At 40.5% G+C, this 12,791-nt stretch overlaps 1 protein-coding gene across 5 annotated transcripts in view; it reads left to right on the top strand.

Moving 5' to 3' along the window:
• SNX20 (sorting nexin 20) overlaps positions 1–10,270 on the top strand; it is a 73,988-nt gene extending 63,718 nt beyond the window's left edge. For all 5 annotated transcript variants that reach the window (XM_077458404.1, XM_077458406.1, XM_077458407.1 and 2 more), the window contains one exon: positions 9,209–10,270. In XM_077458404.1, coding sequence (XP_077314530.1) covers positions 9,209–9,868 — 660 coding nt within the window. In that variant the 3' untranslated portion in view covers positions 9,869–10,270. The remainder of the gene's footprint in view (positions 1–9,208) is intronic.
• The last annotated feature ends 2,521 nt before the right edge of the window (positions 10,271–12,791 follow it).

The following is a 12,791-nucleotide window of genomic DNA, read 5'->3' as shown; positions in this document are numbered from 1 at the left end:
TAGGGGGGTTTAGGGGGGACCCTAGCACTATCTAGGCCTACTACTAAGTACCCTAATGCTGATTAGTGTCACAAATGACACCAGTACAGTGATCAAAGAAAAATATGAACGCTGCATTTAGGGACACAGCGACTGGGAATGAAGGGGTTAACTGGGGTGTGAAATGTGTGCCTACATGTAGTGTAGTGTTGGTGCAACTCACGTTTGGATGTCCTTTCTCCTATCCCTGGAATAGAAAAGAATTCCAGAGAGGGAGATGACATCACTTCCCCTGCCTGTATTTACACTTATAGGCAGGGGAAGCATTTCATTAGTCAGAATGGATCAGCAGGTCCAGGCCAGAAATCATTGGCCTGGGCCTGGAGACTGATCGTTTTTGAAACAAACCCGATTATCGTGGCCGCCTAGGGCCTGACATAAGGTAACGTCATTTCACCCACCTGTGTTACTCTGCCGCAGTAAAACTGGTCGGGAACTGGTTAAAGCAGCATCAAATGTAAATGTAAAAATGTAAGCAAAAAAAAAAAAGAGAGAAAAAAATGCCTTTCTCAGCTAACAAATCAAACTGTAACACACAAATGTATATACAGTACATCTGTAAAGAGCATAGAATAGAGAATGTATTCGCTTTTTCTAAAGCCTTTTAGGAAAGTAATTTGCACTTTAACCACTTCAGTCTCGTAAGGATTTGCCCCCTTAATGACTAGGCCATTTTTTGTGATACGGTACTGTGTTGCTTTAACTGACAATTGTGCAGTCGTGCAACGCTGTACCCAAACAAACATTTACTTCCTTTTTTTTCCAGAAATAGAGCTTTCTTTTGGTGGTATTTGATCACCTCTGCGGTTTTTATTTTTTGCGCCATAAAGAAAAAAATACTTTTTTTTTTTCTTACTTTCTGCTATAATACATGTCCAAAAAAATAATTAAAAAAAGTATTCATCAGTTTAGCCCGATATATATCCTTCTACATATTTTTGGTTCAAAAAATAGGCAATAGGCATATGATTAGTTTGCGCAAAAGGTATCGCATCTACAAACTATAGGATAGATTTAGGGACTTTTATTTATTTTTTATTGTTTTTACTAGTAATGGCGGTGATCTGCGATTTTTAGCAAGACTGCGACATTGCAGCAGAAAAATCTGACCCCAAATGACACTTTTTGGGGACCAGTGACATTTGTACATTGATCAGTGCTATAAAAATGCACTGATCAATGTATAAATGACACTAACAGGTAAGGGGTTAAGTGTGTTCCCTGGGTGTGTTCTAACTGTAGGGGGATGGGCTACCAGGGACATGACAGAGATAATCACTGGGAACAGAACATCTCTGTCATGTCGTCTGGCAGAACGGGGAATTGCCTTGTTTACATATGCAGTTCCCCGTTCTGCTTCTGTACACTGCAATTGCGGGTCGCTGGTGGACATCGAGTCTGCTGGAACTGCAGGTGCATGCATGCCCGCTATCTCCTGTGCAAAGACTGATGTACACCTACAGTGGTTTGCACAGAAGAGCCGACCTGCCACAGTATAATGACGGTGACTGGTCAGCAAGCCGTTAAAGTGTGACCTTTGAAGATGGATTCCCCACATCTAGCTCTAAAAAGATCTTCTGAAAAACTTCAAAGGTATATTTTAGGTTTTCAGGGTAGCACAAGCTAAAAGCATAAATGAGTCCCATAATCATTCTTTCTGACACAAAATGAGGGTGCTACAGTGCCTTGCAAAAGTATTCACCCCCCCCCCCCCCGGCTTTTTACCTATTTTTGTTACATTACATCCTTTAGTGCAATGTTTTTTTAATCTGAATTATATGTGATGGATCAGAACACAATAGTCTAAGTTGGTGAAGTAAAATTTGAAAAACACATAAAACTATTTTTCTGAAATAAAAAACGTATAATTGGCATGTGCGTATGTATTCACCCCCTTTGTTATGAAGCCCATAAAAAGCTCTGGTGCAACCAATTACCTTCAGAAGTCACATAATTAGTGAAATGATGTCCACCTGTGTGCAATCTAAGTGTCAGATGATCTGTCATTACACATACACACTTTTTTGAAAGGACCCAGAGGCTGCAACACCTAAGCAAGAGGCACCACTAACCAAACACTGCCATGAAGACCAAGGAACTCTCAAAACAAGTAAGACAAGAGAATTTTGTTGAGAAGTACAAGTCAGGGTTAGGTTATAAAAAAAATATCCAAATCTTTGATGATCCCCAGGAGCGCCATCAAATCTATCAAATCTGATCCCTAGGAGCGCCATCAACTCACGGACCGGACAAGGAGGGCATTAATCAGACAGGCAGCACAGTGATCTAAGGTAACCCTGCAGGAGCTGCAGAGTTCCACAGCAGAGACTGGAGTATCTGTACATAGGACGACAATAAGCTGTACGCTCCATAGAGTTGGGCTTTATGGCAGAGTGGCCCGAAGAAAGCCATTTGTTTCAGCAAAAAACAAAATGGCACGTTTTGAGTTTGCGAAAAGGCATGTGGGAGACTCCCAAAATGTATGAAGGAAGGTGCTCTGGTCTGATGAGAATAAAATTGATCGTTTTGGAGATCAAAAAAAACGCTATGTCTGGTGCAAACCCAACACTTCACATCACCCATGCTGTGGTGGCAGCATCATGCTGTGGGGATGTTTTTCAGCAGTCGGGACTGGGAAACTGGTCAGAGTTGAGGGAAAGATGGATGGTGCTAAATATAGGGATAATCTTGAGCAAAACCTGTACCACTCTGTGTGTGATTTGAGGCTAGGGCAGATGTTCCCCTTCCAGCAGAACAATAACCTCAAACGCACTGCTAAAGCAACACTTAAAGAGGAAGTAAAGTCTCTTAAGAAAAAACAAAAAGACAAAGGCATAATGAGCTAGCATGCATAGCATACTAGCTCATTATGAATTACTTATCTGAGATCAAAGCCCCCGCAGCGTTCCTCGGTCACCACCTCTGTCGCCGCCATGATACCTGGAGTGACTTCCAGATATCGTAGCTCCGGCGCTGTGACTGGCCAGAGCCACGATGATGTCACTCTCGCCCATGCGCACTGGTGTCGCCACTAACGGCATGATCGCCATTAGAAACGGCACACTCAGTGTGCCTGCACCCGATGTCTAAGTCGCATGCACCGTAGACATCGGTGCCACTATTTTTGCAAATATCATCTAAACCTTTTTAGGTTAAAGTGGTTGTAAGGGGTTTACAACCACTTTAAGTGGTTTAAGGGGAAACCTGTAAATGTGTTGGAATGGCCTAGTCAAAGCCCAGACCTCAATCCAATAGAAAATCTGTGGTCAGACTTCAAAGATTGCTGTTCACAAGCCCAAACCATCCAGTTTGAAGGAGCTGAAGCAGTTTTGCAGGGAGGAATGGGCAAAAATCCCAGTGGTAAGATGTGGCAAGCTCATAGAGACTTATCCAAAGCTACTTGGAGCTGTGATACCCGCAAAAGGTGGCTCTACAAACTATTGACTTTAGGGGGTGAATAGTTATGCACATTGACTTTTTCTGTTATTTTGTCCAATTTGTTGTTTGCTTCACAATAAAAAAAAAATCATCTTCAAAGTTGTGGACATGTTCTGTAAATTAAATGATACAAATCCTCAAACAATCCATGTTAATTCCAGGTTGTGAGGCAACAAAAAACGAAAAATGCCAAGGGGGGTGAATAAAAAAGGCAACAAAACATGAAAAATGCCAAGGGGGGTGAATACCTTTGCAAACTGTATATGAAAAAAAATACACTATACCAATATGCTTGTTCTTCCTGACAATGCAGTATAAATAGGGTACATTTGTTTTTGAAATGTAATAACATAGTGAAAAGTGGGCATAATGTTACGTTGAATGTCCACTATCTCAAAAACTGAACAAACAGAAAGTTTGTTTTTGTGATACAAATCAGCAAAAACAAATTGTTTTTAAAATGTAATAATGTGGTGCAAAGTGGGAGAGGTTTCATTAACTATAATGCACAATATCTCTGAAATCAAACCAGCACATACCTTTGTTTTTGCAGCAAAAATAGGCACATATGCAGTGCAAACGAATGCTATCTTTGTTTATACATTTTAATAACATTGGGTGCAAGGGGGTTGGGGCTTGATGTTGCATAATCTGAATTTGAATTCCAATATCTCAAAAGCCGACCCGGCTGAAATGTTCATTTTTGTGGCACAAAATAGTTTTTAAGCTTAACACATGGCGGTCCCTCACCCTGCATCTTGGTTGCGTTCTGCTCTTATGCAGTAAGTTCAAACTTTGGGTGCGCACAAGTGAGTTGGCCCATAGGTGTATACAACAGATATATGTCCATTTGTTATAAATATATTAGTCGGCAAATAAAATAAACATTTTGGATGGTATGTTAAGCAACATTTAGGGTCGGTTCACACTGGGGGCGACTTGTCTGGCGACTTAGCCACCTGACAAGTAGCGTCCCGTTCTGTACAATGGAACCAACACGGAAGTAGCTCCGACTTAGAAAAAGTACGACTTTGGGGGCGACTTGCATTGACTTATATAGAGATGTCGTTTTGCAAGTCGCCGCAGCGGTCGTGTCCAGGTCTCCTGAGGGAGTCACGCTGCAAGTCGTGCTACCTCAGTGTGAACTGGCACTTAAAGCATGCGAACAATAATTTGTTCAATGTTCAATCTTACATTTCAATGGCATTGGAGTGACTTGGAAAAATTCTTGTCACTGGTGACGCTCTTTTGTCCTAATGGGCCTCAAACGTATGGGAACTGTCTTGTGCAGGCTTTCAAAGTTACAAAAGATGTCAAACTCCTTAATATATACAGCATCAAAACTCATGCGGTTGCACGTTTGGCAAATATATGCTTCCCACAATTTCAGTCAAATGAAAAGATATGTTTTTCAAGTAAATGAAACTCAATTAGAATATGGAAATGCACGCACCTTAAGTTTTGTCTATATTACTCAATATTATACATTATTTTTGTAAATGTAAAAGGTTTGTTTTTAGAACTAATGAAAATTAAGTAAGGTACTTAAAATATCAAAGTAAATTAATTAACATTTATTTTTATGTTAAAAAATTATGTTAAAATGACAAGCCAACAGAATCATTTTAATCAATGTATGTTACTCTGCTTCAGTTTATGAATAGAGAGGAGCCTTTGTCTCCTCTCCATTCATCTTCAGTGCTGAGAAAAGGACTGGGGAATCTGCGTCCTTAGTCCTTTCTCTGTCTCAAAGGGGAGATGTCAGGAGTCTGTTAAGACCCCTGATATCTCACCAAAGCCCCCCAAAAATTAAAAGTATAAAATAAAAAACGACTGACACCATTCACCGCTATCCTACCAGCACTGTCCACTGCCTCAACCCACTCCCCCCAAAAAAGAATTGTAAAAATTGTAAAATAATTTAAATTGTAAAAAATCAATACGTAAAAATAAAAAACTACTGGCCCCATCCACTGCCACATACCCCCCACCCCCTTCCCCAGAAGCACTGTGAAAAAATATTGAAAAAGTGATTAAAAAAAACTTCTCCCCTTTCCTGGAATGCCCAGCTGTGTGATCAGGAAAGGGTCTGGATTTTAGATTTTGTAAGTAAACCTATGGCATCTTTTTGTGACGTTCCCCTTAAAATACCAGTCCTAAAGGATCTGGTATGAATGTTAGGGGAGACCCCACATCATCTTTTTCACGCTGCCCCCCCCCTTTATTTACATTCACTTATCAGCTGGAAATTCCCTTTTGTTCAGCTGTTTGCTGGACCTCCCAAACAGTGAATGTATCTGCAGCTCATATAATATTATATACAGTGCAGCTCTCTTGCATTATTTTCCCTTCTGGTCGATTGTACTAACCTATAGTGTAAGCCACTTTTCTCATTGGTTGAATGATTTTTACCTCTTCCAGTCAAATGTTCAAATGTTAGGGAATAGGGAATGTTACATTTGTACTGCAAAAGGCAATAGAAACTGACTTTTCACAAATAATACCCACAATTTTTGTAATATTTGTGATTATCATGTGAATATTGAGGCAGTCAAAAAAGCGATTTTTTTTTATATTTAGATCCCTTAATGATGTGTTAATAGTTATAGCCCATTAGTGACATCCATCAGTGACAGCTTTCTTTGCTCATAAGTTCTACCTATCAGTGCCCATTAGTACTGCCTATCCGTGCCAATCAGTGCTGTATAATATTGCCTGCTAATCAATGCCACCTCATCCATGCCCATCAGTGCAGCCTCATCAGCACACAACAGTAAAGGAGAAAAACTAAAACCTGTTTGGTATTTTTTCGTTTTTTTTTTTAAACAAAAAAATAAAAACCTCAGCAGTGATTATCTACCACCAAAAGAAAGCTCTATTTGCGGGGAAAAAATTATAAAAATGTCATATGGTTACAGTGTTGCATGATGGCGCAATTGATATTCAAAGTGTGACAACGCTGAAAGCTGAAGATTGGCCTGGGCAGGAAGGGGACAAAAGTGCCTTTAGGCAAGTGGTTAAACATGTTAAGTGTTATTTGCTCCATCCAAAACAACAAAAACAAGATGTCAGGAGTCATGCTTTTACTTTGCTTAGTTACTTTTATCCAGGAGTAAACAGCATAGACGTTTCAGGAAAATAAGTATAGGCATCTTATTGCTGTGATTTTTGTTGATTTTTATTCAGTGTGACTTTAAGGCCCCTTTCACACTAACGTCCCGTTCAGGCCCGCCTGTCAGTTTTTCAGGCGGACCTGAACGGGTGCTCCATAGAGCTCTATGGAGCGTCGGATGTCAGCGGTGACATGTCCGCTGACATCCGACCCGCTCCGATCCGAAAAAGTGTGACGGAGGAAAAAGCTATTTTTCCATCCGTCTGCGGATCGGATCGGATGACGACGGGCACTGCGGTCCGTCGTCATCCGATCTCCCATAGGGGAGAGCGGCGCTGTGACAGGTCCGTCCCTGCACAGTGTGCAGAGACAGACCTGTCATCTCCCTGCTCAGCGGGGATCGGCAGAGTGATCCCCGCTGAGCAAACGGACATCCACGGGGCGGATCAGAACTGATCCGCCCCGTGTGAAAGGACCCTTAGGCTGCATTCACACCTGAGCGTAGCGTGTTTGAACGTTTTTACCGGCGTTTTGTCGTGCGACAACGAGCGTTTTGTCACACTACAACGCGCGACAACGAGCGTTTTGTCACACTACAACGCGCGACAATGAGCGTTTTTTAACTTCGGCGTTTTTTTCAGCCAATAGGAAAAATATTTTTCATCTGCTTATTTTTTCTTGAGCAGATACAGCGTCAAAACGCCCGTAGAAACGCTCGTTGTCGCACTAAACGCTCGAATCGAGCGTTTCCATTAGTTTCTATGGGAATGAAAACGCCCAAATCAGCCCAATTCGCGCGATCCATCTCCATTGAGAATAATGGATTTTTTCCTTTCCAGCGTTTTGTAGCTTCAGGCGTAGGGCTACAAAACGTTCAGGTGTGAACGGGCTGTTAAGGGTAACTTCACGTTCATGGGAAAAAAATAGCAAAATATATATATATATATATATATATATATATATATATATATATATATATATATATATATACGCCTACAATTGCGACTCAAGTCATATTGTAATTGAATATTAAAAGGTATATTAAAAAGTAGCTTTCCTTTTCAATCTGAAGTTTTGTACTTTTCTGTAAAATTCAACTGGAGGCCTTCAGTAAACTGTTGGTGTACAGAACACTACCAGAAATGTAATTTCCTACTTGTGTGATTGGCTCGCTGATTTCCACAGAAGCCTACACTATGATCAAAGTCAGATTTTAGGCATCCTCTGCAACACAAATTGAATTTTTGGTTAGATACTCTGAGGGTTAATTACTTCTAAAGGGATGCAGACACTGCAACTTTCCAAATGAAAATGCTGCATCTGCATCAGCTGAATAATAAAAAAAATCACACCCATTAAAATTCAATTTGCACATTGACATAATCAAAGAGCTATTTATTTCTTCAGAGCACAAACTGGTAGGAATTGGCAACAAAGTGTGATAAAATCCCTGCAATGTACATTGATCACACAAAGGGGAGTGTTTTTTTTAATGTGTTTACAAAAGTAGTGAAAAAAGGGAAGTGAAATAAAGAAGTATGCTACGAGTCTACACAAGAGTAGGATTTGTGGGTGAAAAGATTATTCTAAACATTAAACTGATTTCAGCAAAGTTATGGGATGTCTACTTGCACAATGGGGTGTGTGGAAGCTGCATATCATTATATTTTGATAAATGTCACAATATGATAATTTTATTAGCCCTTCAGGCATTATCCCGGTATAACTGCTCAAACTCCAGTGACGGAGGGGTACATACATTACTGGAGCTGGTAATGTCTTTGTGCCCCCCCCCCCCCCCCCATCCTTGACTAATAATGATTTTCCTTCACTAGTTGCTCAAGAGACACAACAGAACATAAGAGGAAATATCTAAAAAGTAAGGAGCTATCTGCTCTTAGGCAGTCCTGGTGTCCTGACAAAATTGGCAACTTGGCAGAAAATTTAACTACGTCACTTCCGCTTTCTTTAAACCATCAGTAATTGCTGATTTGGATGAATTGGTGTTTGGACACAACACTGGCTACTGAATACAGTCTGGTACAGGAAGATTTTGCTGTTTCACAGCACGGCAGCTAACGAGGACAAAGTTGTCACCGCCTCGGAGGCGAACATTTTCTTGGTTAGTTTCGGGGTAGAGTAACAATCCCCACTCATAATATTGTGCACCGGAACTCTATCCAGTAGCCAGTGTTGTATCCAAACAACAATTTATGAAAATAAACAGCAGTTTGTCAAAATCTGCAATTCATGATGGTTTATTTAAAGAAAACGTAAGTGATGAAGGTTGCTCATTCTGCCAGGTTCGACATTTTGTAAGACTACCGGCCAGAAACCAGTTTCCCCATTGGAAGATTCTTGCTCGGCTCTTGTTCTTGTGACAACATTTTGGATTACCACTTTCTGTTTCAGACACAACAGTCACCAAGACAAATAGGGCGAATCTCCTCAACGAGGACTCTGACAGCAATACAATCAGATGGGGGTATTTACACTTTCTAACTCTATGCAAAATTGAAAAGACATTTTAAGGTAGAAAATGCAATAACCCAATATACTTATTGACTATATATATTACTTACACTATTATTACTTATATATACCCATTCCCTTGAACAGTTGTACAAGATTGTGATCATCAAGACAGGAAGTTTTGATGGAAAAAAAGTCTTCATTGAACGAAGATACTCAGATTTTGAGAGACTTCATAGAAGCCTATTAAAAGACTTTAAGGATGAAATGGAAGATGTGGTCTTTCCTAAGAAAATTCTGATGGGAAACCTCACTGAGGAGATAATTCGTATGAGGATGCTTGCCCTTAAAGACTACCTTGGAGAGTTGTATGCTATACGATATGTAAGGAAATCCTGTCAATTTGTTTCATTTTTCATAGAATCAGATTTAGGGGAAGGATACAGCTGTATTAGAGGAGGACAGTACAAAAGAGCTACAGAGACATTGGAAAAAGTTCTTTATCTTCAAGAAAAACTGGTTGAACATTGTCCTATCCTAATGGTGCCAACCCTGTGTGCCCTAGTTGTCTGCCATAAGGATATGGACCAATTAGAAAAGGCTTATGAGACTGGAATGAAAGCACTGGAACTTCTACAGAAACACCCAAGACACAGATATAACAACCCATTATTGGACACTTTGATATCATTAGCATACAAACTAGGAAAAGACTTCCTGTCTTTAAGGGAGAAATTAGAAAAAATTGAAGGTGAAATGATTACTTTGAAGGAGCTTGTAGTAAAGGAGAGAGTACCTACAGATTAATGGTTGCAGTTGTGTGTTAAATATATTTATGTTTTTTTTTTTTGTTGTACTGTTCGAGGAAATGTCTAAAATCACTGTTGTTGTAACCGTTTTTAAATCCACCTTATTTTTGCATATCATATATAATAGGGAACTAAGTAATAAATGCTCCTGCAGTGCACATACCCTGGCTGATTTATTCAACTGGACCTATGAAGATTTTGGACAGAGCAGACAATGTATTTCAGCACTAAAATGTATTAAAGGCTTACTTCTGGTTATTTTGTATCACTAGCTGCTAGATTCTTCCTGTTCAGTGGTGTACGTTATGTATTATATATTGTAAGATACATTGTATATATATTGTAAGATGAACATGTTCAACTTGTATTGGTACTTATGGCCAATATACTTACAACAGTCCTTTGCTGAGTCCCTGGCCTGTGTTCTGCATACAATGTAAAGTCGTGTAAAGTCAGAAACAATCTTGGGTCCTTTGCATTGTTCTCTGTAGAGGATAATGCCTTGCATTTCTGAACCACCTACCCAAAAATAATACCTCAAAAACTCTAGAGTCCACTTTATAGCCAGATGCTTTGTTTTTACTATTGAACCCTTCTCTGCAGGGGTTAGTTTTCAGGTGGGATATGCCACTGGTTACTATTCCTTATTAAAGAGGAAGTAAACTCTGCCCCTCAGATGTGGTTTTTAAAATAAACCAGTATAATAAAGTATTCCAACATAAGCTACAGTATATTAACCCCATTTGTGTGTTACTTCTTTTTTCCAGCAGTTTTAAAATCTGTGCTTCCTGGTATAAGCCAGCTTCCATTTTAAGTATGGTCTGCATTGTAATATACTTCCGCCCTCTCTTCTATTCCTAGCTGTAATCTCGCACGTGCTCAATGCTTCCTTAGCCAAGCCTCGTTCTAGCTTTGGGATTGCTATGGCAACTGTGTCCCGCCTATCACAGCAGGCCTGTTCTGACGATCCAGGTCACATGGGTTTCAGACAGGTCTGAATGGGGCTAAAATCTCACGGTATCTCTGCGCAGTGCCGCAGAGAGAGGAAATGAAGGAGACAGATACATATTAGTGGACTAACGACACAAATAGCATACTGTTAATCAGGGACAATATGCACAAGCGATGTCAGTAAATAGAACAGGACTGATAACAAGCAAACAGAGAGGGTATAGTAACATTTACACACAGCGATTTGCAGTTTATTCACTGATGATTAATATGGGCTAAAGTTATGTGGAAGGGTTTAAAACCACTTTAATTTCCTGGGATAAGACTGCTCTCAGGCTAACATCAGAGGCACCTGTTTGCACAATAAATTCTTGACTGAAGATGGGCATGATTAACACTGGTCCCTTACACAATTCTACCTTTAGCTTTTGAAAAGCAATCTCTGCCTTTTCATTTCATTTCACCATAGGAATAACATTTTTCTTTTTTACACTATTTGCAGGGATCTGCATTTTTCCTCACAGAAACACATGTAAAATACACGTAAATGCGCATAAATACAATGCAATCCACAACACAAAAAGGCAAAAGGAAGTGAGGATACAGGATATAGGGAAAATGCATTAAATAAAACATACACCCACTCATGCCAAGGTGCAAAAAACAGAATGCAAATCAGTATAAAAACTGATTTCAATGCTTTTATACGAGGTGATTGTAGCTGTATTAGTGCAAATGTGACAGAGAAAGACAGTACTTGGACATGAACAGTACTCATTGCTTATATATGTAGGTCAAATCTGTGATTTTTTTTTTTCATGTGCACGAATTCCGAACGTTATGGGCCGTTCGCGCCAAATTCGTGTGGCGCTCACGGCCCACAATGCACTGTGCCATCGCAGTGCATTGCTGGCTCATGATTGGCCAAGCATGCACTGTGACCCCGCATGTTTGGCCATTCACAGCGCCGGCAGCGAGGAGAGCCATGATTGGCCACAGGCAGGATGCCTGTGGCCAATTATAGCTCAGGCTGTGTAGTACACGCCCCACACTATATAAGGCCGCCAGCGCGGAGGCCTTGTGTAGTGTGTTGGCGTCTGTAGGAGTTAGTGGGTGTTCTGTGTACCTTCAACACAGTATACACCAATCGTTATCGACCGATTTTTCGTTCTTGCTCTTCTGTAGTGGTTGTTGTCTGTGTGCCCTGACCGCAGTATACACCGCTATATTCACCTATATAGCTAGCTATATTTCTCTTTTTTAATAGAGCTTGCAGTCAGTGGTAGGAGATTGTGCGTGCTGTCTGCATGCTCTGAACCCAGTATACACCGCTGTATCCACCTATATAGCTAACTATCTTGCTCGTTTTAAATAGAGCTTGCAGTCAGTGGTAGGAGATTGTGCGTGCTGTCTGCGTGCTCTGAACCCAGTATACACCGCTATATCCATCTATATACCTAGCTATCTTGCTCGTTTTAAATAGAGCTTGCAGTCAGTGGTATGAGATTGTGCGTGCTGTCTGCGTGCTCTGAACCCAGTATACACCGCTATATCCATCTATATAGCTAGCTATCTTGCTCGTTTTAAATAGAGCTTGCAGTCAGTGGTAGGAGATTGTGCGTGCTGTCTGCGTGCTCTGAACCCAGTATACACCGCTATATCCATCTATATAGCTAGCTATCTTGCTCGTTTTAAATAGAACTTACAGTCAGTGGTAGGAGATTGTGCGTGCTGTCTGCGTGCTCTGAACCCAGTATACACCACTATATCCATCTATATAGATAGTTATCTTGCTCGTTTTAAATAGAGCGTGCAGTCAGTGGTAGGAGATTGTGCGTGCTGTCTGCGTGCTCTGAACCCAGTATACACCGCTATATCCATCTATATAGCTAGCTATCTTGCTAGTTCTAAATAGAGCTTGCAGTCAGTGGTAGGAGATTGTGCGTGCTGTCTGCGTGCTCTGAACCCAG

The sequence above is a fragment of the Lithobates pipiens genome, unplaced genomic scaffold, assembly GCF_037356315.1.
Source record: "Lithobates pipiens isolate NorthernLeopardFrog02 unplaced genomic scaffold, aLitPip1_a1.2 Scaffold_10, whole genome shotgun sequence".
Lineage (NCBI taxonomy): Eukaryota > Metazoa > Chordata > Amphibia > Anura > Ranidae > Lithobates > Lithobates pipiens.
The sequence above is the reverse complement of the archived record's forward strand: the minus strand, read 5'-3'. Positions and strand labels throughout refer to the sequence as shown.